The sequence below is a fragment of the Motacilla alba genome, chromosome 1, assembly GCF_015832195.1.
Source record: "Motacilla alba alba isolate MOTALB_02 chromosome 1, Motacilla_alba_V1.0_pri, whole genome shotgun sequence".
Taxonomy (NCBI): domain Eukaryota; kingdom Metazoa; phylum Chordata; class Aves; order Passeriformes; family Motacillidae; genus Motacilla; species Motacilla alba.
The window spans coordinates 53,263,973-53,290,431 of record NC_052016.1 but is presented as its reverse complement, the minus strand read 5'-3'; the positions used below and the strand labels follow the sequence as shown (position 1 = coordinate 53,290,431).

At 38.0% G+C, this 26,459-nt stretch overlaps 1 protein-coding gene across 2 annotated transcripts in view; it reads left to right on the top strand.

Annotated features, from left to right (window-relative positions):
* MICU2 (mitochondrial calcium uptake 2) overlaps positions 1-25,516 on the top strand; it is a 136,332-nt gene extending 110,816 nt beyond the window's left edge. Inside the window, exons 7-12 of one of the 2 annotated variants that reach the window (XM_038152429.1) lie at positions 2,033-2,095; positions 10,667-10,764; positions 18,680-18,851; positions 19,148-19,256; positions 22,000-22,157; positions 22,435-25,516. In XM_038152429.1, coding sequence (XP_038008357.1) covers positions 2,033-2,095; positions 10,667-10,764; positions 18,680-18,851; positions 19,148-19,256; positions 22,000-22,157; positions 22,435-22,539 — 705 coding nt within the window. In that variant the 3' untranslated portion in view covers positions 22,540-25,516. The remainder of the gene's footprint in view (positions 1-2,032; positions 2,096-10,666; positions 10,765-18,679; positions 18,852-19,147; positions 19,257-21,999; positions 22,158-22,434) is intronic. The other variant, XM_038152437.1, reaches the window with a different exon arrangement.
* The last annotated feature ends 943 nt before the right edge of the window (positions 25,517-26,459 follow it).

Genomic DNA, 26,459 nt, shown 5'->3' with positions numbered 1-26,459 from the left:
ACACAGTCTTTCTGCCAGAAAGGCTTGTTCAGAACAGATTACTTCTGTCTTTAGTAGAGGCTTCACTTGTGCATAATAGGTCTCATTATCTTTGAATTAGCCATTATTATAGCAAGTGGTGAGCAGATATAAATATTAAATACAAATAAATGTTACATGGAGGAGCCCATTTCTTGAGGGCAGAATTCTTCTCCCTCTGTGTAGTAGTTGCTGCACTATGCTGAAAAAAACCCAACAAACTTCTGGAAATAGTTTCAAGGACTCTAAGAATTTACATACAGTGTAAAAAAACAATAAGTGAAATCTTTCAGAGTACTTGCGAAAATAATTATGCTGTGTGTCTGTGCTCTTCAGTAGCCTCTGCTACTGCAATCTACTCTGCAGATTTTTTTAAGAGTCCTTTAGAAAGAAAATTCTAAAGAGAAAAATATTGTTTGTCTCCTGTTTGGAAAGTATTTACAATTTTATTCTTTATGTGTGATCAAATGGTTGATTTTTCAGGTAAGAAAAAATGTGATTTCTCAGTGAGAATATGGACAAGCAGTAGTGGTTTTACCCACAGCTCTATAATGCTATTTTGCTATGAAGAAATTCATAATGCTCTTACTGTACTAGTTATTTGATTTGTAAATGATCAAAAATTAAGATAATTTGGAGTAACAAGTGGTGCTTTATTGCCTTGTTTTATAGCATTTCTTTTGGTAAATGCTATCAAAACATGCAATTTAAAACTAATAATAGAAAGTAAGCATCCTGAGAAAGTAAAAAAAAATGAGGATAAAAAACCCAAATAACCCAGAACAGGTTAATTACTCAAAATTTGAAGGTCAAGGGATGACTTTTGGCAACACAAATTGATAGCATGTTTTTCTTGTTGTTTACAAGCCCATACTGCTTCTCTGAAGAACAAAAAAAGAAAAAAAAAAAAAAAAGAAAAACAACAAAAACAAAAATAACAACAAAGGAGAGATTTAAACATTTCCCAGAATAATGACTGTGGAAATTTGGTAATGAACTTTTTCTAGGTTTTAATGAGCAGGTTGAGGAATCAATCACTCAGAAAAGCTTGAGAAGCAAACCAGCAGTTCTGAAATCCGTGAGCTTTGAAAGCATCTTTTAAAGTTCTCCAAATCCAGAGTGATCAGTGCAATTCCATATCTCTACCTGAAATGTATTAAGTTCCTTGTTCTTTCATTTCTGCTGTCCTTTTGAGGATTTGTGCAAACATCTGAAAGGTAGGTGTACTTTGTGCCATAGTAAATCACTTGTTCTTGTGGCAATGTTCATCTCTGAAGCTGAAATACAGTCAAAGAAGCCATGCAGCTCTGATATACTTGAGGTACTGCAAATTAATGCACTGTTTATATTACCTTAAAGATCTATTTGGGACAGTGGAAGTTATGTTTTTAAATGTGAGTCATTTCAGTAATTCTAAAAATCTTCTTAGCTAATACATTCAAGATTAATTTTTTCCAAGGGTGGAGGGGAAAACTCAAACCACATTCTGCCTAATGCTGGTTCTGAAAAAAAAAAGTTTTCTTATTTAATTAAATTATTCTTTATTGTTAGTTCTATAGTACCTCATTTGAACAGGTATGTTTTTCATGTCCAGAAGATCATGTTTATAACAGAACTATGTAAAACTATCTAGAAGGAGAACACAAAAATCAGGATAATTTTTATTTCTCAAATGATCCTTGATGTTATACTCCAGACTTTCAAAATCTTCTGAAGTGAAAACTAAGCTTCTGGTGCAAGGAAATCTCCTCTAAAAATAGAGTAAGCACTGGGCTGCAAGAGATAGATTCATGTTTGGTTATATTAACCACAGTAGATAAGACATTCCTAGGAAAAAGTGTGTCTGAATAGCAAAATATCTTCAAGTATGCAAATATTTTGTCATGACTAGAGAACCTTGCAGAAATGTATAATTAAGAAAAGGCGCAATTAAATCAAGGTTCAGAAAAAGTAGGCTCTTATAAGATCAAATTTGTAATTTTCCTGGTTTTTTCTCATGTTTCAACAAATACAGCTACAGAGAATCATTGGGAAGGAAGATGACTTGAAAGCTGCTGGAGACGAAACTGTACTTCGGGTATGAAATAGAGATACATTTTCCTTACAAAAACATTGTCATGTTTCCCATTAACTTTGTTATTTTTTCAGAGTTTTTACATACGTTTATAAGCCTAAGTGCTATAAGCCTATTGGTGCTTTAATTAAATGAAAAGGCATGATTTGTCAACTGCTTTCTAAGAGGGGAAGAAAAATGTTTGTCATTTCTGAGCCTTCTGATGAAATGGATGCAATCAGTGTGTTTCTTGACTGTGTATTCACTTGGTTGGTTTCCCTGAGCCTCTTTTAAAGCCTCTATTTATGGCAATCTCAGGAAGAGCTCCATATTGCCATATGAGAATAGAAGGCCTTCCAAACGGAAAACTATAGCTTAAGCTTAACTAAGTGCTGCTGTTGCAGCGGTATCAGCTCATTCTGAGTTGGTTTGAAATGTGGTTATTGTCACTGAGGTGACAAAGGCGAGGATTATTTTAGTTAAGTCCACTTCCAGAAAGAGGCAGTGTAGATGCAGACCAGAAGAAACAATCCTAGAGTTTGATCATCCAGTTGGGAAAGAAATTTCACTGTTTTGCAGACCACTAGCAAATGGTAAATGGATCTCATCGAAGAAAGGGACAGGTAAATTCCTGCTCTCTTCTGTTTTCCCCTGAATCCAGCCACCTGCAACCTCCCTTCTTCTCAGGTAGAGTCTCTTCTTGTGCCTGTAGTCAGCACAGAGACAAGATATACTGTAGCATGGGTGATGTTGAGTGAGACTGAAAACAGAGAAGGGGAATCCTGAGCATACTGAAACACCTCAGAAGAAGCTGATGAACCATATAACGAGTGATGGGACAAGCAAAAATGGCCTCAAGTTGCACCAGGGGAGGTTTAGTTTGGATATTAGGAAAAAGTTTTCACTGACATTGGTCAAGCACTGTAACAGGCTGCCCAGGGAAATAGTGCAATCACCATCCCTGAAGGAGTTCAAAACACATGTGAATGTGGTCCATAGAGACATGGTTTAGTGATGGACTTGGCAGCACTGGGTTAATGGTTGGACCAAATGTCTTAGAGATCTTCTCTAAATTACTCTGTGATTCTAAAGAAGGGGAGAATACAGCTGGATTGTTTCCATCTATTACTAAAAGATGCTGCTTACATCAGCAGCTTGCTGTCAGCTGTAAACTTTCAGTTTACACTTGGCGTGAGGCAGCGGCTGCTCATATTGGAAGCATTCAATAAGGAATTTATAGAGAGCTCTGCTTTGTAAATCATGCATCAGCAGTTTCTACAAAGAGTTGCTCATGTTCTTTTCACATGCCTGAGGAAAAAGTGGAAGTGGCTATTGCTGACATCCTTAAAATTTATTAGGCATAAACTGTCTTCTGATTCACAAAAGTTTTCCTCCCTCAGTGTATATTCAGAGTTGAGTTAAAAATTGTTTGAACGACAAACAACCATCTCCTTTCTTGAATCTTCTCATCAATCACCAGATTAAAATAGCTAGGATTAATAGGGTTGTCTGCTCCTCAAAACCTATTTCAATTGAGACTTAAATGCCATGACAGTGAAAGAAAAAGGATCTTTATTCTGCATGAATGCACAGCTATAGTATAAAATTTCCAGAGAAACTTTGATACAGTTGGACAGATTAGTTATAAACACATAAGCTTATTGTGAGCTAATTAAATACTTGAGCCGGAATGTCTCTAGTTTGTTTTTGTCTTTCTTCAAAATTTGCCTTCAGAGTTCTCCATTGAGAAAAATCTGAAGTTATGTAGCCAGAAAATGTTATTTAGTACAGTTTCATAGAAGATTATAAATGGAGCTCTAGTATGAAAGAACGGTTAAATAACTTTGGGGAATGCAGCTAACTTGAAATTATTATGGTTTCTATATTTCTACGTGGCAAAATCCAAATTATCACATTTCTCTCAATTTTTATTTTCTTCCTGTCTCAGTTTCTCACCAAAGAAATTGACTATCGTTGTAAGCAGTGAATCTGACTATACAGTGTAGTCATTGGATATGTTTTTACCCTTTATTTTTTATAATTATGGTAAGTCATAGTGTTGCCTTTAAGCAAAATAGATGAAGCATAAAGATATGGGGTTTAAGTTGACTATGTTTCTTGAAAGTTAAGATACTGCAAAAGAATTTTGGTGTTTGGAATAGTTCTTTATTTCCACAACATTTTCTCAATTTGCATATGAATTTGCTGTTTTTTCAAAGTAAACCCAGTCTCTGATACCAGATGGCAAATGTCACTGACCTAGGAAAATACAGTTTAAATGGTAGTCTGCAGCTTTGTTTAACCAGCAGGTATATGCAGGTGTGTTCCCTGTACAGTGTGCAGACAAAGGTCCCAGTCATTTATTTACTTTATGGTGCTACCATTTAATACTCATCAAGTTACTATATGAGGAAAAGAAAAATCAGTTTGCTGTTCTTCTGGGGTGCTTGTATCTCTGCCTTTTTACAGACACTTTGACTTACATGCCTAAAATTCACATTTTCACCACTTAGTATTGGCCCTTGAATGAGATTACAGCGGAATTGGTTATCCAGATACATATATTTCAATTGAGGGCTTTTCTTTTTTCAGTGTTATTATTGATGCTGGAAGAAAAGAAAAAAAAAAAAAACCTGCCCGGCCTTAAGTGGCTCCGTCTTTTGGGAAGTTCCATGCTGAATTTTGCAGAGCAGACAATCTGGCAGTCTCGTAGCAGAGGTGCACGTGGTGAGGGAGCGCAGCATGCAGACTTAAAATACAGGAGTCTGGTTCTTTCTAATCAGACTGGAGAAAATGGTGCAGAAGTCAACAGAGGCAGTGTCTGCTTCAGCTCAGCCACCCTCCCCATAGGCCAGAGGAAATGCTCCATCTGGCTTCCTGGCAGAACTGTTCTTCATATGGAACATCCAGCTGAACACATGACCATGGCTCATGGAAGAGTAGAGCCAAACTCCCTGCCTGGAAGTGATCTAGACTACAGTAGGAAAGTGCATGAACTAGTAGATTTAGTTTCTTTTGAAAAGGTGTTGCCTGGTGAGCAGCACCTGTTGCTTTTGTGTTCCTGCCCTGAGTTCCTTAAAAGGATACTCTAACAGTGTAAGGTGATTTAGTGTCCTGGCTGTGAAAACAATGCTAATGGTGGCAATATCTACTGGACAGACCAGTTGTCTAGATCAGGGACTTTGCTCTCAGGCCCTTCAATTTAGATTAATGAGTTATCAAGTACTTTCAATACCTCTCATTTAATGTGCTTCATGTAATGGGTAAACTTATAAATTACTTTTAGCTACTGTTAGAAAAGGAATGACAATACAGAGTGTTCTTATTTGTTCTTGAAATGAAATTAGTATTGTGAAATACGTGAATTATCTCATTTCCAAATGATTAAAGATATGCTTCTGGTTTCCCTAGTGAATACATTTTCATACAAAGTGTGAAAAGTATGATTGGGGATTTTTTTAATATTTAACTAGTAGCTGGAGACACAGCTACTCATCTCTTTTAAACAGAAAACTCATGAACTGAAATTGTCTGACTATATGCAGTGTACTTTTAGACTCACACATGAACAATTTCATATTATTTCAGTATAAGTTGTTTTAGCCTGTCTACTTCTCTCTTTTTTTTTCCTGTGATTCTAAAACAAGTAAATTACATTAGTCATTCACACATTTCTCTCTGCTTACCTGGTCAATACAAGGTTTTACACTTGGACCTTCAGTCACTGCAGAATTGTGATGCATCTCTTTAACCACAGGAACTGTGCAAGTCATCATAACTTGCCCATCTGCTCCCTAGAATCTCTACCTGGCCCAAAGTTTTCTACTCAGTGCTTCTAAGTCTGCATAGCTCACTAACTAAAGACTGCTTAAAACTGAAGGAAGGTGGTGGCTGGGAGCTGTGCTCTTCTAGTGCAGCAGTACTCTGTAACAGGGGTGCAACACATCAGATTTTACAGGAATCTAGTCCAAGACTAAAATTAATAACCCTCCCCGAAGAGTCTGTCATTAATCTTGTAACCTCTCCATTCAGATGGAATGCACATTTTTTCTTGACCTATCTTCTCCAACATAAATATGTATGTTTTATGTCAGCAATTTAACATTGAATTCTGTTGAAAAGCTTTTAGATACTTTAAACCAACGAGCAGCATGATGTGCTTTAAAGAAAGTTCTCCAGAGAGGTAAACCCCCTAAAGAACCAAACTGTCTGACACCAAAATGTTAGATCATTGAAAAAGTGCTGGGTCGTTTTCTACCTCATGGACAAGGAAATTATTTTATTTTTCCATATGATCTGATGACATCGTAACCTCAGGAGAGAAGGAAACATGTTTGAATGGGAGCTGGTGACAGGCCACCTGAGCCATTTTCAGCACTGAGAGCAAGAGGGTTTGCACATGCTGAGGATGAATGGGCTCAGCCTTTGAGGCCAGGGCTGCCTTGATCAAAAGAGTGGGCTTCATAGCACATCACACCTCCTGAAGGGGGTCCTTATAATGGAATCTCTTTTTTTGGTGCTAAGTTACATTTTTAAAGTATGCCACAACAGAGAGGCAGGCTATGGGCTCCTGTGAGGAGCTGTCCCCAGCTGTGTGTAGGAGCTGCTTTCCCAGGCTGCCAGCAGGACACAGATCAGGCGGCCTCGGGCTTTGCAGTGTGACAGTGCCATTCCCTGACTGCTTGGCACCACCTGCTTAGAACAAGGCAGGCTTCAACCTGTTTCTATTTAGGGCTTAAAGTATCTCTTGCAGCATCTACTCCCTGATTAGTTTTAGCCCTATTGGCTGGAAAACATTTTTATTCTGTACCTCCTTATGAATTGATGCAGAGCTGTGGGTGATGCACAGAAACCTGAGGATGTCTGTGAAGTTACATGTTCTTCATTACAAAAGGCCCTAAGTGTACAGCAGAGTGATTCCATGGCATTAGTTGTCATTAAAAAAAGAACTGATCCTCCCAGTAATAGGAATTATGGGTGTTATTGGATGCTGTTTATTGTTTAGAAGATGTTTTGTCAGACTTCTCAGATATTGTCTGTTATATCCTCTGAATAGAATCATCTGTGCACATTTCAGCCCTTCTGCATCAGACCTGAGGTATTTTTGAATCCTACCTAGTAAGAACGTGCATTGCAAAACATGAAAAACTTCAGTATGGATTTACATTAGGATTAAAGTTGATTTATCATAAAAGACACAGTTTCATTCTGGGGCCCACTTGAGACTGTCTGGGCTTTGCCAAAAAGAACTGCTTTTGGAGATCTGTATCTCCTGGTCCCACTAGCTGGCCTGCTTACAGTTCTTTTGACTGACTGTAACTGTTAGGATTAATTTCATAATGGACGCATGTTTTAAACCTTACCAGAACTGTGTCCTAGGATATATTCCAGCATCTGGAAGACTCTTAAAATGATAGAAAGCTTGAATTCTCTTTAGCAGCATGTGAAGCTAGGCTGGGATAGAAGCTTGGAATGGTGAATTGACTGAGCTAGCAGCTTTTAAACAAAGGATTGCAGAGAAGTGGACTCAGAAAAATTTGCAAAGATTTAGTCTTACCTTTAGAAAGATTTGGGACATCATTAGCAGACAGAAACTAAGGTATTGTCCTCCTTGCCCAACCTCACTTCTCTGCCCATTCTTCCATCTACTCACTCTCCTTCTGTCTTAACTAAAAAAATATTCAATCCAAAATACACATTATTTTTACAACTTCTAGTGAAGGGAGACATTGCACAGCAAATACCATCTCTCAGGAAGCAAGCAAGAGAACAAGAAACGAATTGCAGATTTTAATCATGATGAATGCTTTCCAGTCATGCCTCAGGCAAATTCTGCAAGGAAAGGTGGTAAGAATTTAGAGACAGTAAGTCTATTAACATTTCAGATGAGTTTTGAAAATCAGTTAGGTACATTATTCTGAAAATCCCATCTCACTGTGCGATAAGTTTCTTCTCAGTGACACTTGTTGGTACTTGCTGCAGTATCAGGTCCTAAATGTCAAAAGCTCAGTGGGGACCTACCTACAGTGGTAGGTCTTTGCCCATGACTCAGTGTTTGCAGCATCAGGCCTCTTATGTTAACAGCCTATGTAATGTAATAAGGAAATAACTTGTGTTATCTGATCTTGGTTAAAAAGGAATAATTGCATAATTCAGCAGTTCATGATACTTTTGAAAAGTGTAGGAGGCGTTAACATTACTCTAGGAAAATTAACCTATGTTTGTAATACGTACACACATGTTCATTAGTTCACAGACTTGTGTGGCATCAGATTGTGTGGTCTTTGGGATTCTGGAACCTGTCTGAGTTCCCCACTTGTGATACATGTCTCTGCCCCATCCTGTGCTTGTATCAAGATGAAACTCAGACCACTGGGCTCCTTTTTCCACTCTGTGCCTCAGCTTTCTGTAAAATGCACAGATCAAAAGGGTTCTATGGTGCACCGTCCCAGGACCTGAAGCAACCAGATACAGCAGAATACACACTTTCACTCAGTTTAGATAGTGACTTGAATCTACCAGTCTGGTCTGCTTTACAGCCTGGGATTGGGTTACCATTTCATTCTTATTGCCAAGAGAGACATTCCAAGTGTGAGTTACTATTTTACCCAAGCTCACGAAGGTGAGGTGTTGGAAATATTAATAGAAGTCTCATTATCTTCCAACAAGGATTTGTCATGTTGCTACTAATTTATACAGATCAGCAGCAAAAGCTCCTAATGATTCTGTGGACAAAAAGGAATTATGTACTAACATGTACTTTAATTTAATAGCATTAACTCTAGGAAAAGCAATTTTTTTTAAATTTCACCCTTAAGGTGTAGTCTCTGTGGTCTCCTGTTGCATTTTATGCTTTAAAGAAATGTACTGTTTTGTAGTTTTAAAATATATTTAACTCTCGCTAACATAGTGTTTGGACATCTGCCAGTTTCACTGTGGAATTTCAACTGATAAAGAAGGTAGCCAGCAAGTAGGTGCATATTTGTTATAAATCCTGGGGTAGGCTTTGTCATCTTAGATAAGATGAGGTAGGTATTGTTTGTATGCCTTCTTCTAGCTTGTAACTAGAGAAACCTTAATAGAAGAAAAAAAACTTCCGCTGTCACAGGCTTTGTTTTGAAAAGGTTATTTTAGACCTCATTTTTCAGTTTGTTTTCATACAGCACTTACTAATTAAATTAGAAGCATTAATTTGTGTAATCATGAGTTCAGTTTTTAAAATTACATTAGCAAATTTATTCCTTGCATTTTTCAAGTCTCCTTTAAACATGTAAGCAAAACCCACAAAAAGCAGATTACAATCTAGCTGCAGTGAGAGATATGTGGGTTCTTCTCTGTTTCTTTTTAGAAAACTTTGCATTCTGATATAAATAGTTTGGGTTTGAATTTCAAATAAGCATACATGAATGTTTGACTTTTGGCTTTCAAAAAGGCATATACCAATGTTTATGCATCAGTCTTCCCAGTAATCTGAAGTGTTTAAAGTTCAGAAGGATGGATCTTGTGGGTATTTAAATATTCTTTGCCTGCAATTAAATGATAAAAGTTCAGTAAGTACAGTTTGCATATGGCTTGAAAAGTGTTTTTTTCTAGGTTCACTCATACATAACTCATATCACTGGCATTTGGTGAACTGTAGCTTGTAGTAGAAATGAGGAATGTTTCTGCTTTAGCTATAAAATAACTGTGTCATGTATGCAGTAAGCATGAAACACAGTGGACTAATGGGACTTGTTATTGATGATGCTGAAAGCTAAATAACCATTAGTATTAAATCTTATGAATAGACTCTTGTCTTTCATCTTACCTCTTCAACCAGATAAAAGACACAGAGGCTATTTAGATGTCATAAGAATAGTATGCTGAAATCCCTACAGACTTAAAAAAAATTCTCTCTTCGTGTTGCTTAGTGTTTTGTTGTGTTCAAAGAAATGCCAGTATGCTGCTGCTGAAAGAAGCATAGAGCAGAAATCCAGCATTATGTGTGGGTTTAGGCTTGTTAAAGATTGAGTTGAAATAGTGTGTATCCCTTCTCTGCAGAAATTTCTTCTTCAGATTTTAAAAATATTTATAGAAAAGTCACTAACCCTGAAAATTTCCCAGAAGCTTTGTAAGACCATAATATAATAGAGCATTATCAGTGTTGGTATTTTCCTAGCTTCATTTATTAGACTATCACGAATGTTTTTAAATGGCTGTAACATGTTAGAAATACCTAACAACTTCCTTACAGATGCTAACTTTATTTAAGCCTTCTATTCACCTAAGAATAAAGTTTCCTAAAGATTTAACTTGCAACATTCTCCATTTTAATAATAAAAATAATAAAATATTATAATAAAATACACTGATGGTGGTTGGAAATTGTTTTTATCTTTCATACAGATTATTTGGAAGCAGAACTTATAACACACTGTTAGCAGTTAATGTGGAAGAGTTTTTCAGCTCTGAAATTCTGTGTGATAGCTTTGGGAACAGTAATTAAATTTCAAGTATCTTTTGGGAAATTCTAGTTCAAATAAATATTTTTAGATTAATGGTGAATATTAATGATGTTGCAAAGCATAACAATCATATAGTTTTTTTGTTTTATAGGAAACAGAACTGGACAGCTGTGGTGTTAATACCGTGTTGCTGGTACATTTCTTTGGAAAACAGGGAAAGGAAAAACTTCGCTTCTCCGAGTTTTTCAGGTATTTTTCCAGCTGGCAAGCCTAACAGGAGCCAGTCTTGTTCCTACCCCCTGTGCTTTACCCCAGCTCTGGCATTATCTGACATCACACTGAGTTGATTCAGAAAATTAAGCAATGATGTGGAGATTATTCATGATGTTGCATGATTGAATTCCCCATTTAGCTCCTAGAGTCTGCTGTCTGCAGGAGCTGAGCACTGTGATAACTCCTAGCAGCAGTGGGCCAGGAGGGTTGAGACTCCCATTCTTGGCAGCTGTGTGGTGGCATACCTTAAAACAATGTGATTCATGAGTATTTTTTGTGACCAAATCACAGGAAAAGTGACTTCTAATAAATTAAAAAATATTTTCTGAGTTACGATACTTCCTTTCCCATTACAGCTGTCATGGTAAGCTACAGGCAACTTCTCCACTGGCTTCAAATTCCAGCTTCTGTTGAAACTTTCCCAGTGCCTTTTCCTCTACCTTTTGAACTACTTTTGCAATGAGACTGTGTCTCATTGAGACAATCAAACAGATTCCTGTTTGATTCTTGACACACATAGTGTAGCATGGCATCAAGAGAAGATTATCTACATCAGTATTACCTTTTCTACGAAAATAATCAGTCATTTACAGATTGCAAAAATAAAGTAGAATAATGTGTTTTGCTTCAGTTTGTATTCAGAAGTGGAGAATGTGTGGCAGCCCTCTTAAAAATGAATGTTTTTGCAATCAGTAGACTAAAAAGTGTTTGGCTCCAGTGGCTCTGGTACATACCAGTCTTCAAATAAACAACCTTTCCCTTTTGAAGATCTCAGCTCAATAGGAATCTAAGTGAGTAAAATAAGTTTAAGATGTCTCCAGCTCCCTTTTTCTATAAATACCATAGATCCTCTCCATGAAACAAAAGGCAGAGAGCACCAGTAAAAGGTTGTGTTTGCATATACAGTGTAAACTGAAAAGCCTAAGGTTTTAGATAAAATCCTACATTGACCCAATGAGGCATGACACTGATGAAACTATGTACCTTGTACATTCAGAACACATAGGTTAAAGACCTTTGCCTGCCACACAGATAGAGGCCTGCAATCAAAATCAAACTCCCACATCTTGCTCTTAAAATTTGTGGGATAAGTGTAAGGTTTAATGCAGGTAATTTTTCAACAGTGGCAGTTATGTTTCGTGGGGCTGGAATGTGCCTCTTTATCACTGCGTAGACACTCCATCTCAGCTGCAATGTGACAGTGGAGTTTGTTTAACACGCAGAAAGGTGAATAAAAGGATCGCTGTCTTTTTAACCTCTGCGGGGATATCACCTTTCACATGATTTTATTTGCAAGTAAATCAAGCACATCATTTCTGGGTTCCTATTGTTCAGAGAAAATGTGATTTCTATCTGATGGCCTCTCGTAACACTTTACCTTCTGCGGGAAGCTATTGTTGGCTGTTTGATCAAAGTGCCACATTGTTTTTACAAGAGATGACTGATGAGCTGTAGAGACATAGATCATTCTCAAAAGCAAAAAATAATGATGGTAAATGCTTTTATCATTTTCCAAGTTCTTGCCTAGAAAGCTTTTCCATTGATCAGTGTAGTACCTAGTAGAAAATAGAGGTGATTATGTTTGATTAGGGCACACTAAAACTTGTCACATTAGTTAAATACACAGATATTGCTGTGCTTCAGAGTCCTTAAAACTAAAAAAAAAAAAACCAAGAAAAAAAACACAAAAAAAACAAACCAAAAAAAACCAAAAAAACAACCTACTAAAAATATAAAAAATAATCTAAAAACCAGGCATGCTTTCATTCTGAAATTTCACTGTACTTATGTGGGAATTCTGAAAGTTGAGACCACTGTTCTTATCTCATTACTTACTTATATTTTCCTCATGCTGCCTCTTTTCAGCCTGGCATCAAAAAATCCTTTTGTAAGTGTGCAACCATCTGTATCTACATGCACACCAGCATTATCCGAGCCCTGTAGCCCACAGTCCAAACATTTGAAAAATGTCAGACAGCCACAGTCGATATACCAGGGCAATTAATTTGCCAAACTGTTCTCCTTTCTTTGCATTCAGATGGCACAAAGAAGATGGAAGCTGCCTACATCTCTTGGGGCAGTGTGAGGCTGATGTAAATCAGTTCTTGTGCCCCTTTTCCTGCTGCCCTGAACACAGGAGGCATGCTGAGAATAGGGAGGGAAAATGGTCAGGCATCTGTCTCCAGCTGGTGCTCACTTCTTGGGAAGTCCCAGGTATTGATACACACACAGAGAATCCTCAGGCAGTGTTTTCATCAAAAGTAAAGGTACTTTCAGAGATCTTCAGGCTTCTTAAGGTAGGACTCAGGGGACACATGTTCATCTCCAGACTGCTAGATGAGTTCTTATTAGTTTTATTGTCCTTGACATAAGGACATTATAGTAATTACTAATAAGAATTTACAATTTCAAAAGCAAATGTTTCCCTGGCAGATGTTAGGAAATATAAATTTCTGGAATATGTTTATGTATATCACTACTAAAGGTGTGGCCTCTTAGTCAAATACAGCTGGAACAGTATTCTCCTATAACATTTTAAGAAAATATAGAAGAATATGCAGTAAGCCTAAAATCCTGTAACAAAAAGGGTAGATTTAATACACGAAGCTGCCTTTCTTCTCAGAAGATCTGAACAAGTTTCTGTTTCAGATGACACCACTCAGTTTTACACCTCAACAATAATGTCGTCTTCTAATACCAGGTCCTGTCTTAGAGAATATCCCCAGAATGCCAGACTTTTTTATTCTTTTGTATGGGTTTCTCCTTCTCCCAGTTTTTAATACAGAAATAATTTCTGGTCTTTTCTTTCAAAAAAAAAAATCCAACTTGTGGTTTAATTTCCAACTATATCAAATGTACTATCTTTTATTCTGAGAAGAAAACTATTCAGTTTTCTACATATAGGAAATATTTCTTCCTGACAGACACTGGGCATTGTTTTCCCCTGAAAAAAGTCCCTTACTGATCTTGTTTCGGTATGTCTAATCCCAAATAAAATAGGAGACAGTATTTCACTCCCTAAACAGTTTATGGCTGCTGTGATTTTTTCTGTAATCTGTCCCCAAGCAAGCTTAAATCTCTTAAATTCTCTGTGAAGGAAAAAAGAAAATGCAGAGAGTGTGGAAAGGATATTCAAAAAACTCTGATTGTTATATTTTTTTCTGGGATATCTTACAAAAGAAGTACTTCCCAGTATGGTTAAACAATGGGCATCTTTTAATAGAATGAGGAAAGTTAACGTTTCAATCCAATTTATGTCATTGTCTTACCTAATTTCTTGCTTCTTGTTTCATCAGTTAATAGAATTTTTTACCAAAAATATTCTTTAATTATGATTATTTTTTAATTTCTGCTTTAGATTAAAGGCGAAAAATTGTATAACCATACAGAGATCATGCCTTTTCCCTACTTATCCTGTTTCTTTCCTTCAGTATTTTGAATTCCTTGATACATTTTATTTGGAACCTTTCATTTAAGGAGCCAGAATGATCCAGGCTGGACCCCACTGCTAGTGCTGACATTTTTGGGGGGACTGTGGTGCTGTGGTGTGTATGTGCCAGTGCGTGGATGCAGGATCTCTTTCAGGTGTCATCAACAGCCAGCATGCTGTGCTTTTGCTGTGATGACAGCTTGTATATTTTCAGTGATTTTCATCTGGGGATTTGGAATTGCTTTGCAGAAATAGAGCATGATTACTTGTCTCTGTTCCTACACTTTTATCTATGTGTGTGCATATAGATAGAGTCATAACATCGCTATAGCCAAGATCAGGCAGTGAGGAAAGGGAGAACAGCAACAAAATCTGGCTTTGTGATATTCCTGTCATAACTCAATCTGAATATTTACCAACTACTTAGTAAAGAGCTTGAGAAAAATATTTTTCTTCCTTTCATGTGAGCTTAGCAAAAGAGTAGCTTGGTTAGTTTCTACAGAACACTTAAAAATAAAAAGTGAGTTTTTTGGTTTGGAAATGCTAAGGACAGTAAATCAAAGAGAGTTTTGCTTGCAATTCTGAAAATTGTGAGATTGATCAACTGTCTTAATGCTTGCAAGCCTGAATTTACAAGCATAGATGTAAATGTTTTCTAGAGGTTAATTGGTCAAGCCTTTATTAGGTTTTCTATATTCTGGTTTGAAAGTCAGATTGCAAAAAGGCAAGATGCAGCTGGTTTGCCACAGTCTTTTGGTGCAGAGAGGGTTATCAATTCTTCAAAAGGACTTCGGTGTCCAAAGAAGAGCCAAAGCATGGTGCAAATGCTGGGGTGGTATATCCACCACTATCTTTGTTGTTAGATTCCCTACCTCTAAATCAGCGCGACAGGAACTGGTCGGTTCTCTATTAAGAGTGCTGAAGCTCTGCACAGACAGTTCAGGTCAAGAGGTAGAAAAAAATTTTCCCTAATATTTCCTTTAGTGTTTCAATCTACTTCTTTGTGTCCCATAAAGAATACAATGCTAGCACTTCTCCACTTGGAGAGGGAATAGCTGCATTCCTGAGGTCTCCCCTCTTTTATTACATTTTCACTTCTATTCGTGGTGGATTAGCACTATTAAGGCTGAGTTGCCAAAAGCCTTGGGAGACTCCCTCTTTCTATACTAGAACCCATTACAAAATGAGGGATAAATCCTGATAAGGTTTCTGGATGCTGTTGTAACACGATAACAAATTTGGCCATTGGCCTTCAACGTGGGTGTTTTAGAGAGTGTGGATAAAGTGGGCTGTCTTAAAGAAAGTGCTCTCTGTTCCTGGCCTTTTCCCCATCTTAGAAATTTATGGTTTGCCTCTCCTTTTTGTTACTTGGAAACTTAGAGCTTTCTTTTATTTTCAACCTACTATAGAATAAGAGTATTCCCAGTGTAATAATTTTTTAATTGTAGAGCATATCTACAATCAGAATCCTGTTCCTGTACTTGAATTCTGACTCCCTACCAAGTCCCCAGCCAAGATCTCACTGACTTTGGGAGAGCAGGAATTTCATTCCTTTTCTTGTTTTTCCTAATATCTGGATACATTTTGAGGACTTCACAGCTGAAACTCTTTGCACTGTGATCCAGAAGATACAAAAGCAAGTATCCCTAGTGGTGTCTTGACATTTATGTATCAAGTTTTAGTTCCTAACCAGAAAGTTATTTTTAATAACTTTTAATAACTTTTACTTTAAAAAAACCTCATTAGGATTTTTAACTCTCACATCTGGGAATAAGAGTGACCTAGAATGCTGATGCGATGATTCACAGTATTTTAATTTTTGTAATATGGGAAACTATCACATAAAATTTAAATTGCACATTTCAGCTACTGCTCCAAGTAGGATTTGATATGGCGGGAAATCTTCCCACTCTGGCTTGCCAGGAGCAAGCCTACAAGTTGAAATGAACTTCAATTATAAGAGGGTGCAGAAGCAAGAACACGCTGAAAATGCCACAGCCAAACTCTTCACTGTCTGCTCTGACTTTGCTGCCCCTTTCAGCAGGCTGATGTGTGCAGCTTGGTGGGCTCCTTTCTCATCATGTAGGAATGATTGATATGCCTTATTGAGTGTGGCTAGAGGGCGGGTCACCAAGGCTTGTCTGCTTAAGGAAATGCAATATTCAGAAAATGTGGAAGAATCTATGTCGTTGCCTGTGGCTAGCAACCAGTAAAGCAAATGACTGAGAGCTTTCTCCCCAGGATAAATAGCACAATTCTCAAGACCTTAAGTCTGTTGCAAAATATGTCCACCTTTCATAGATAAAAATCCAAGAAAATAAAACACATGTTGTCTCATTTCTCTGCATCCAATTTTTAGGTATATTTCTGTGAGTGACTTCATTTTCAGCAACTTCTCCTCCTCCAGACCAGACGTTATATGAGTTAGAAACTACAGTCAAAGAAATTGTTCTACACAGTCTTGGCTGGGCCTTCCAGCCAACCACAAACCACACATCCCAGATCCCATCTCCTCCTTGCCTGTGATGGCCACTCTCAAAATGCAGCCAAGTGGCCCTACTCAGTCTCCGCTGGGCTGATTCCATGCCTGGTCTACATGCCAGATCCATGCTGTTCTCTCCCTCTGCACCTCGACCTCCTTTCCCAAGACCTGGGGAGACCGTTGGGGGCCGTGGTTGCAGCAGGGCTGCTTGTGCCAGCCCATGGGGCTGGTCTCCCTGGCACATACTGGCTGTGGTGCTGGCCAGAGGCAGCAGTCTCCTTGTGAGTTACAAAGACAGGAGCTGGGCCTGAAAACTGTGGAGTGCTTTGCAAGCTGAGCAAGGCAGCTCTTGCCACTCTGCAAGACAAAGGGCTGCCCAGTCACACTGGTTGCACTACCTATTCCTTTGGTGTTTCATCCACTTTTGAGAGGGAGAGCTGGGGGAATTGAAAATGTGTCACATCTTAAGGTGGACTGTGGAGGATTATCTTAATGTCTGGCTATACTGTAGAATCCCCTGTACTAGACCAGAAAAAGGAACATATAAAATGTGACAGCATTTTGTACCCCTCCTCCGTATTACCCTAATTCAGGCCTAGCCTGAAACATAAATTCACCTCCACTGTCAGCTTTCATTTACCTGCATGTCCTGAGCTGTGAAGCATTTGTTGGCCCTTTATTTGCATGTGCAGCTCTACCTGTTAGAGGGAAAAATACGAGAGAGAGCTTCAAAAGCAGTCTTGAGCTAACCCCTTACAGACTTCACAGAGCTTCAAGCTACTAATTGTCCAAGTGATCTCATTAAAGAGCTAAAGATAGCTGTGTGGACTCAAGTGCTGTAATTTCAAGGGAAAGAATTCAAACCCAATGAGGCCAGGCAAACAAGGATGAGCAAATGAGCTTCTGCTGATATTGGCTACACAGACCCTTAGCTGTCCTCTTCTCCAATTAATTGCTTTGTCCTAATATAGGAGTATTTCATTCCCTCCTGTCAATAATTTCTGCAACTCAATAAAGAAGGGTTCTTTAGCAATACGGAGGGGATGCTGGCAAGCACCACTGGTTTTATCCTTTATTTTAAAATCGCCTCTTGTTTTTGGATCGCCCCATTTTTGAAGTGGAAAATATCAAATGGATCACACCATATTGTCTGTGTTAACTTTTTCAAAATAGATACTAGCCATATAGACCAAACTGAGAAAACTTGAAGCTACAACTCACAATTACAGCTCTGTACCTTCAGGTTATTACTTGCCTCTTGTAATACTTTTTTCTTTCTTTCCCAAAATAATGGGTGCCTCTTAAAAACCTTGATGTTGACTCTTTCCTTTTTCAGACAGCTTTCTTACTTTCCCAAACCCCTGCAACATTTTCTATGCTCTTCTTAACCCCATACAAGTCAATTGTAATCCTCTCTGATCTATCCTCTAGTGAGCACAGAACTGATTCACTAAAGCTCTGTATGTGGTTATAATCTCCGATACTTTCAGTCATCTTCTCCTACAGCAATGAATTCAAGTTTCCTCTTTCACCTTTGTCATTATTATGGCCTCATCTTTTTAGGTACTTTGCAATCTTGTCATTCCCCTCTTATTAATATGAAACCTCATAAATCATGTGTCAGGCCTTCAGTTACCGCGTCCTTTTTCATTCATTTATTCGTTCATCATGCTGCTGCCTTACCGATTTCTTTATCGCCTTATCTGCGCATTTTTAAACACGGGTAAAACCGAGATGTCCAATGCGTCCCCAAGTTCTGCTGGCAGCAGCCGCCTGTGCGGGCCGAGAGCGCGTCCTGCTGGTGTCCTGGTGGGAATGCAGCCCTGGCAGCATCCGCGAGCGCGGGGAAAATTAAACCAGCGGGGAATGTCCAAGTGTCCTGGCTCAGAGCTGGTGTCTGCGGCACTTGGTAGCTGAGGTAGTAGTGGTGATACAGGGATGGAAGTATCAAGTGGTGGATAATATCTGTTTACACTTAGATTCATGGAAAATCTGCAAACGGAAGTCCAAGAAATGGAATTCATAAAGTTTTCGAAGGGTTTGAACGTCATGAGAAAAGAGGATTTTGCGGCATGGTTGCTGTACTTCACTGATGAGGAAAACAATGAAATTTACTGGCAGAATGTGAAAGACAGAATCGAAGCAGGAGAGGTTGGTACCCAAAGTATACTTTGTTTTGCTTCCTCCTTTCTGTGCACAGGTTTTCATTTGAATGTGCGTATCTAATGAGGTGACCGTTTGCTGAATGAATTATTGCAGCCCTTGAATTTTATACAAGTAAGAGAAATGATAATTGTCCAAGTACAAATATATATGAGAAATGCAAATATCAACAATGAGTAGGCAGTCACATCTAAATGCTAAGTCCCACCAGATTTAATGACATAGAATAATTGGGATTTGAAAGTATATTCATTATATATCATCTGAATTCTGTGATACTCTAGAACATCAGTTTGGAAGAATTCAAGACTTTTTGCAAGTTTACAAATAATCTGGAAGACTTTTCTATCGCCATGCAGATGTTTACTGTAGCCAATCGTCCTGTTAAGCGGGGTAAGTGCTGTACACTTTTCATGTGGGTTTTTTAAAGGCAAAAAAATCATTTTAATTATGGAATTAATGTAAATTAATTATTCCAAAGTACCACAGTGAAATCCAAAAATATTGTACTGCTCTGTATTTGGACTTAGTTCTATTTCATTAAAAAATAACAATATAAAGTTTCCAAAATGTTTTCATTTCACAGTTCTAATGTGCTGTCATATGTGGATTAATGACAGCAGACTAATAAATCATAAAATGGTTTGGGTTGGAAGGGACCCTTAAAGGTCATTTTTCCAAACCTTCTGCCATAGGCAGGGAACTCTGTCACTGGATCAGGTTGCTCAAATCCCCACCCAACCAGACCTTGAACACTTTCAATGGTGAGACAGCCACAATTTTGTGAGTTTCTTCCTTATGTCCAGTCCAAATCTACCCTTTTTCACTTTGAAAGCATTCTGCTTTTCCTGTCACTACAGGCCTTGGTAAAAACTCTCTTATAAGCCCCCTTGATATAGTGAAAGTTCACCATAAAGTCTGCCCTGAGGTATCTCTTCTCCAGGCTGAACAACCCCAACTCTCTTGGCCTCTCTTCACTGAAGAGGTGCTCCATCCCAAAAATTATCACGTAGTTGTTGTGGCCCTCCTCTGGACTCACTCCACGTCCTCCCTGTGCTGAGGAGGATGTGTTGTGCAATAATGTCTATCAAAAAGAAACAATGTTGTAAAGTGGGGTTTAAAATAAAGATTTCGAGGAGGGGAGTTGCTTCCTTCCCATATAGGAGAAAGAGGAGCAATGCATCAAAAGTCTTCTGGACATACAAATGCTTTTTGTTTCAATGCTGAGGTTGTTACTTAGTTGTTACTCTCGAAGGACAAGTCTCATAAGTTATTTCAAAATAGCAACATTATTAAAAAGTTCCTAAAGAAATGTAAGGAGGTATTAACATTCATTGAAATTAATATTTGATGGGATCATGTGAAAAAAGATGAGAGATGTGAGAAGATGGAAAGAGAAATACATATTCTTGAAAGATAAATGTTTGGATGGGATTTGAACCAAAGAAAACTGGGGGATTTGAACTTGTGACTTTCATTACTAGTCTGTTATGCGCTGAACCCCACTGTAATCAAAATCAGGCAGCTGCTGAGGTAACTCACAGATGTTATATGTCTAATTCTCTCCTGAATCTGGCTGATTTCTTTGTCTTGGTGTTTGCATGATAATGTGGACAATATCATGTGTATTCATACACATATGAACATTTATATAAATATAAGACAGTATTTTAGTCCTTCCTTTTATCCTAGATTTCTTTTTCTTCCAAGTTCACAACTCATCTTTTCTCTCTGGTAAGGTGGCCCTTCTTTGCTTGAAGATTGTTATGCCCCACAATATGGGGGCATATGTCTTCTATGTTGTAGAAGATCTTCTTTTATTCATGTTACATTCAAAGAAATGACAGTGCCGTGTCTGGATTTAAATTCAGTTTCAAAAAGATGAAACAGTTAACATATTTTCAAAGACAAAATTAAGACTACTATAACATCCCATGATTTATGTCTTTTTCAAGTTGTGATATATCCTTTTACAGAAGGATTTTTAACTTAGTTCTATTTAAACCAACTGTTTGGTAATCAACTACATTTATACAGGAATTGTTGAAAGAGACAAAGATGAGAGCTATGTCAGGAATGCTATTCCCTCTAGTAAGCTTCAGAACTAATCGTATTTATAGCACTATTTATAAATAGCACTTGTTTATGAGAGCAGAACCACGTTAATATTGCATTTATGACTTCATTGGACAACTTGCTGTAATAATCTACAATACTGCTACACTTCAATAACCTCCATTTCCTTTTTGAAATTCACACTTCCATGATGCCTTCAAAAATGCATGCAATTCATGTGTTGTGATTGTGCTTGCTATAATAAACAATAATCCTTCCACTCTTACGAGCTGCTGTTTTGTGGCATCCCCGCACACTTCCTCACCTTCCTCGAGCCAAAACTCTGAATTCTGTGCACCACAGGACCAAAAGAGGGGCTAGTGGGTGTTTCTGTACTGCACATGGTGGTGTAAAGAGAGAAGAAAAAAGAGCTGAAGATGAAAGCACATCTCCAGAGAGGTATGGCAGCTTTTTCTGCCACAAATCCTCAGTAACTCTTCAACATCATTTAAGAGGGGGTAGCCAGCTTCTCTCAAAACCAGAACTACTGGTATATAAAGCCATGTGCTGTAAGCAGTGCATTGACCATTTGATGGTCTGTGTTTCTGCAGAGTTGCTGAAGAGATTGTTAGTTGAGGTGGAGCATATCATAACCTGCTGTTCTCTGAGGAGAAGAGTTTTCTTGTAAAATGAATTGTCATGAAGCTGGCTTGATATAAAATGGTAAGGTTTTTTATGAGAGGATAGTGAGGCAAACACCATTTGTATGAACAGGAAACAGCCAAAAGTATATAAATTTTCATCTATTTCTAGCAAAAATTATCACTTGCACTGTTGCTTGAGAAGCAGTGCATTGCTAAAGCTTATGATAAAATTAATAAAGATAGTGTTACAAAAGAAGAAGCAAGCTCAAGAACGCATGAACTGAGGCCTCCTAATAGTTTACTAGTTTACACATCCCAAATTCTCCCGTTTGGATACCCACAAGCCATTGTATATTGGACAGAATCCTACTATTTATAAGCTTTCCATTTTCTTTGCAAGTTCAGTCACCTGTGATGTAATATTATGTCTTTATTAGCTGAGTTCAAGAGAGCAGTGAAGGTGGCAACAGGACAGGATCTGTCAGATAATGTTTTGGATACCATCTTCAAGATTTTTGATCTAGATGGAGATGACTGCCTCAGCCACAGCGAGTTTCTTGGAGTCCTGAGGAACCGAATTCACCGAGGATTGAGGGTAACAAGCTAACAAAATTGTTTGTAAATACCACAGATGATTGCTACAACTCTCTTGTAAATGCTTGTAGAAGCACCAGTAGTGTTAATTAATAGAAATATGTGTATTTTAAACTGGGTAGTCCTTACTGCATATGAATCTGGGATGAGTGCTGCCACTAAGAATTTGTTACACATGTGAACTATGGAAGCAGCAGCACGTTATATATTGTATTTACAGTCTGGGAATAGGAGTCTTTTTTGTGTAAATGCTAAACACACTTTAACTTTATTAACAGGTACCACAGCAGCAAGGCATTCAAGGTTTCTGGAAGTGTGTGAAAAAAGAAAGCATTAAAGAAGTCAAAGAACTTTGGAAGCAAACTGGGAAAAGTCCTTTTTAAAGCAGTCCATTTTTCTTTTGTTCAAGTGGTTTTTCTTTAGAGGAGTTTGTCTGTCCTGTTTACATAATAACTAAATCAAAAATGCTCTCATTTTTTAGCTGTAGTTAAAGTTTAATTAACCCAGCCTCTAATGCAATAATTTTATAATCGTTCCAGTGCAATCAGTTTGGTTTACAGAACTGGTATTGCTTTTGGCCTCCATACCAAAGTACTCTTGTTCTGGGGAATAGTGTTTTTTACTGCTCTGAGGAGTCTGACCCTGCACTGTAGGATACCCTTTCTGTAGGATACAGGATGCACAGGATTGAATAATGGCCCCAGGCAGGAGCATCACAGCAGTATCATCTGCTGTTGAAGGAGTGAACATCATCTCAGCCACCAACACAGCAGCTCTCCTTCTCCAGCAAGGGCAGAGGTCCACAAGGCAAAATCACTTGCACAACACATTTTAAAACAAGTTATCCTAAATCAAAAAGGAAAATTCACACCTTGTTTTGGGGATCTGCTTGTGTGCTGGTTCCTAGTGCTTGATTCCACCAGTTCCTGTGTGGATATCTGGTTTGTCTGCCTTCATGGTGTTATTATTAAACTGGAAATACAAGACTGATAGGCTTGATGCAGGGTTTAAAAGTTGTACATTGATGAGTGAGTGTGTATTGAGTGTCTCAGACCTCTTCCACATGTATAAATGGGAAGACAAAAATCCTCATTATATCAAACATCGTGGTAGCTACAATTTGATTCGTGACTATTTTGCTGTAGTTTTATTGCAGAAGATGAATGCGTAACAAGTAGTTGTTTTATCTCACTAAAAGTTGTGACAGGAAAACCTGAAGTATCTCAGGAAATAAAGGTTATAAAAAGCCATTGTTCAGGTAATATGCCAAATAAAAAACCAAATACAAATGTTTATTACTCCAAATGCAAAGTTAAACCTAAGATCTTTAACACTAAAAGGAGGAACAAATCAAGACTAACACTGAGAAATTACAGATGAACTTTTTTTTGCAATAACATAAGGTGTTACAGGTGTACACAGGTGTGCACGTTACATTTTTTGTCTTTCTTACAATCCCAGGAGCCAAAAGCCATATCCAGATCACTCTTCCTGGTTGGCCACGTTATATAGGAGATAGACTTATGTGTAAAGCTGTCAAGGTTCTTCCTCTTTCCCCCTCTCAGTTGTCTGACTTGTCTTGGCTGGGGTGAAAGCTTAACCTTTCAGGACAGGTTTGTGATAACAGAGATAATAGACTCAAAACATGGACTAGGGAAATGTCTCAAAAAAATAACCAAGAAACCACTCAGTGAGGTACTATCCATCCATTTTTTGCATGACATCAGCTATGTTTGCCTCAAAGCTGTAAATAATCTCAACATGTGGTGCTTGGTTGTCATTTCTTTGGGTTTTGTGAGAAGAGGAGCAATTTCCGTTATAGGTAAGACATCAGGGCAGCTTTCACTTGGTGCAGGGACAGGAGAGGATGCATTGGGAACCCCTAAAGGTCCTGCCTAAGGAATACTGAGATTACCGAGAATGTGTTTGATTGTCGGTAGCTGTCGTGTTTGTGTGTCACTTTGACAAATCCTAGTGCCTCAGCCTTGGCATAGTGATCTCTCCTAGGGAGCACACTGAGAGGCCAGCAAAGCAACTCTTCTCTCGTGGCCTCAGCTTGGAGCTTTAATCTAAAGTGCTAAAGAGAAAATGCTGGTAGTCCTGTCATGGACATGCACCCAGAACAAGACCATGCCTGTGGGGATGTGCTGAGACTGTCTGGAAGATCAGGCACCAGTGACCATCAAGGATCCTTTTTCCCCCAGGAAAAAATCCAAATGCAGTAAAGGCCTCAGCCTCCTCCCCTCAAACTGAGCTCATGCAGTGCTGTGTGGGCAGCAGGATAGCAGGTGGCTGGTTTACTTTGTGTGTTTGAAATTGTTCGTTGCTTCTCGTGGTGGGAGCAAAGGTGGGGCAGTGGGACTGGTGCCACAGTATCCCAGCCAGCTGCACTTCACCAAATTATCCAAAAAATGACACTGTTGAAGAAGAGCTTCCGTGGCACAGAAGTGTGTATGTGTTCACCCAAAATGTACTTTGTGCCAGCTCTGGCTTTAATGCAAGGCTGCCTTTCATTTGTTGCTGTTAATATTTTGGCAAATAATTTTTACTTTGGAGTGGAAATTATTCCCTAGCATTTTATTCTGTGTGAAGTTAAAAGGTTTATGATGTTTTTTATTGCTTTTGTGGTTTCTTTTGTTTGCTAATTACTTCCTTCTTACAAGCTGTTTGGTTTTCTTTTGGAAAAATCAACTTATTTAGCTTTAGCATATCTAGAAATTTAATTCCTCAGTGCTCATTTCTATCTGGGTTTGTGCAATCAGCAGTATCTGCTTTCAGGGATTTCAAGTTTTATTTTTCAGCAAAAGCTTTGATTTCAAGTTCAGAGGAAAAGCAAAGGGATATGCTTGGGTTTGATATGAATTTTATGTCTATAGTAAAAAGAAAAAAAAAAGATTGATTGGAAATTAAAACAGAGTTATGAATAATTTTCAGAAGTTATCCTGAAAGTGCAGCCAGGAAGGAACTCCTTTAAAGGCCAGGGATGACTTGTCCACCAGGCTTGAAGAATCAAACTCTGTGTTAAATTTGTAAGTTTATTGTTATTTGTCAACTAAAATGGTTTGTAAAACAGTCTTAAAATCATCTCCCATTTTTAATATCTTAGCTTAAAAGAGATATTTATGTATTTAGATAAACCCTGGTTTTTAAGAAAGTCATTATAGTTTGTTTGATGTTTTAGTTCCTTTTAGTCACTGTATGATATTTGCCTGCTATGAGCATTACTCAACACAATTTAGTTAAGGCTTATGCCAGCTACCAGTCTAAATATATCAATTGTGACTTGTTTTAACATAAGGAACTCTTCCTCTGAACAGAAATGTATAGAAAAGCTAAATAAAATTGATTTTTTTAAATCTACCACATGGCATCTGAATTTTAAATGGAATAAAGATGAACATATTGCATTGCAAAAGTCTGAAAAATTGATATAACATATCAAAAGGATACACAAAAGCAAGTGCAGTCACCTACAGCATATAACTGCTTTACAGAATTTTAGCTGTTGCATCCCCATAACACTTCTTACATTTCTTCGTTTGTTTACTTTAAGATAATGTCTAAGAACCATTTATTCTTCATTTCCAAAGGAAGCAAAGGCAAAAATGCAGTGTGATATACTAGAAATAATAGAAACTCATTGATTGTTTCTAGAAATTAATTCTGGTGTCTCAGTTTGTACAAGCCTCTTTCTAAAAGGAAAAATCCCTCTGGATTCAAACCAAGCTGGCAGGTTTTAACAAAACAGGCAACAATGAGGAGAACATGTTCTGCATAGTAGACAAACAACCAGGCCATGGGCTGTGGTTTCATGGCTCTTCACATGTTCAGTGCATATAACATAAAAAGGATCACTGCCCAATAAAAGGCAAGAATGGGAACAACCCTGTTGCTTAGAGGAAGTATAAAATTCAGATATATTGACCATACTTGGACTAAAACATAGAAATGGATCAATAAGTGTACATCAAAATTTAAAAATTGTTTTCTTCTCATGCTGGAGTTCTCACAGAAGAGGGCAAGTGTGCCTCATACCTTCAGTTTTAATTTTTCCTGTAAAACAGACACAGCTGGTTCAGGAAACTACTCCAATGCAGAAAAAAGCCTTCAGTCATTTTAAATGGAAAATACGTGCCCAAATGATGTTGTGGTCATTATTAGTGAGATCCAAATTGCCCCAACAAACGGCTCCTGTTATGCAGTTGGTCACAAGGGAAGCATGAAGATGAACGTGGCAGATGTAGACACACTCTTCTGGTGCCCAGCTGGCCACAGAAGCTCCTCCTACAGAAGCTGAAGATGT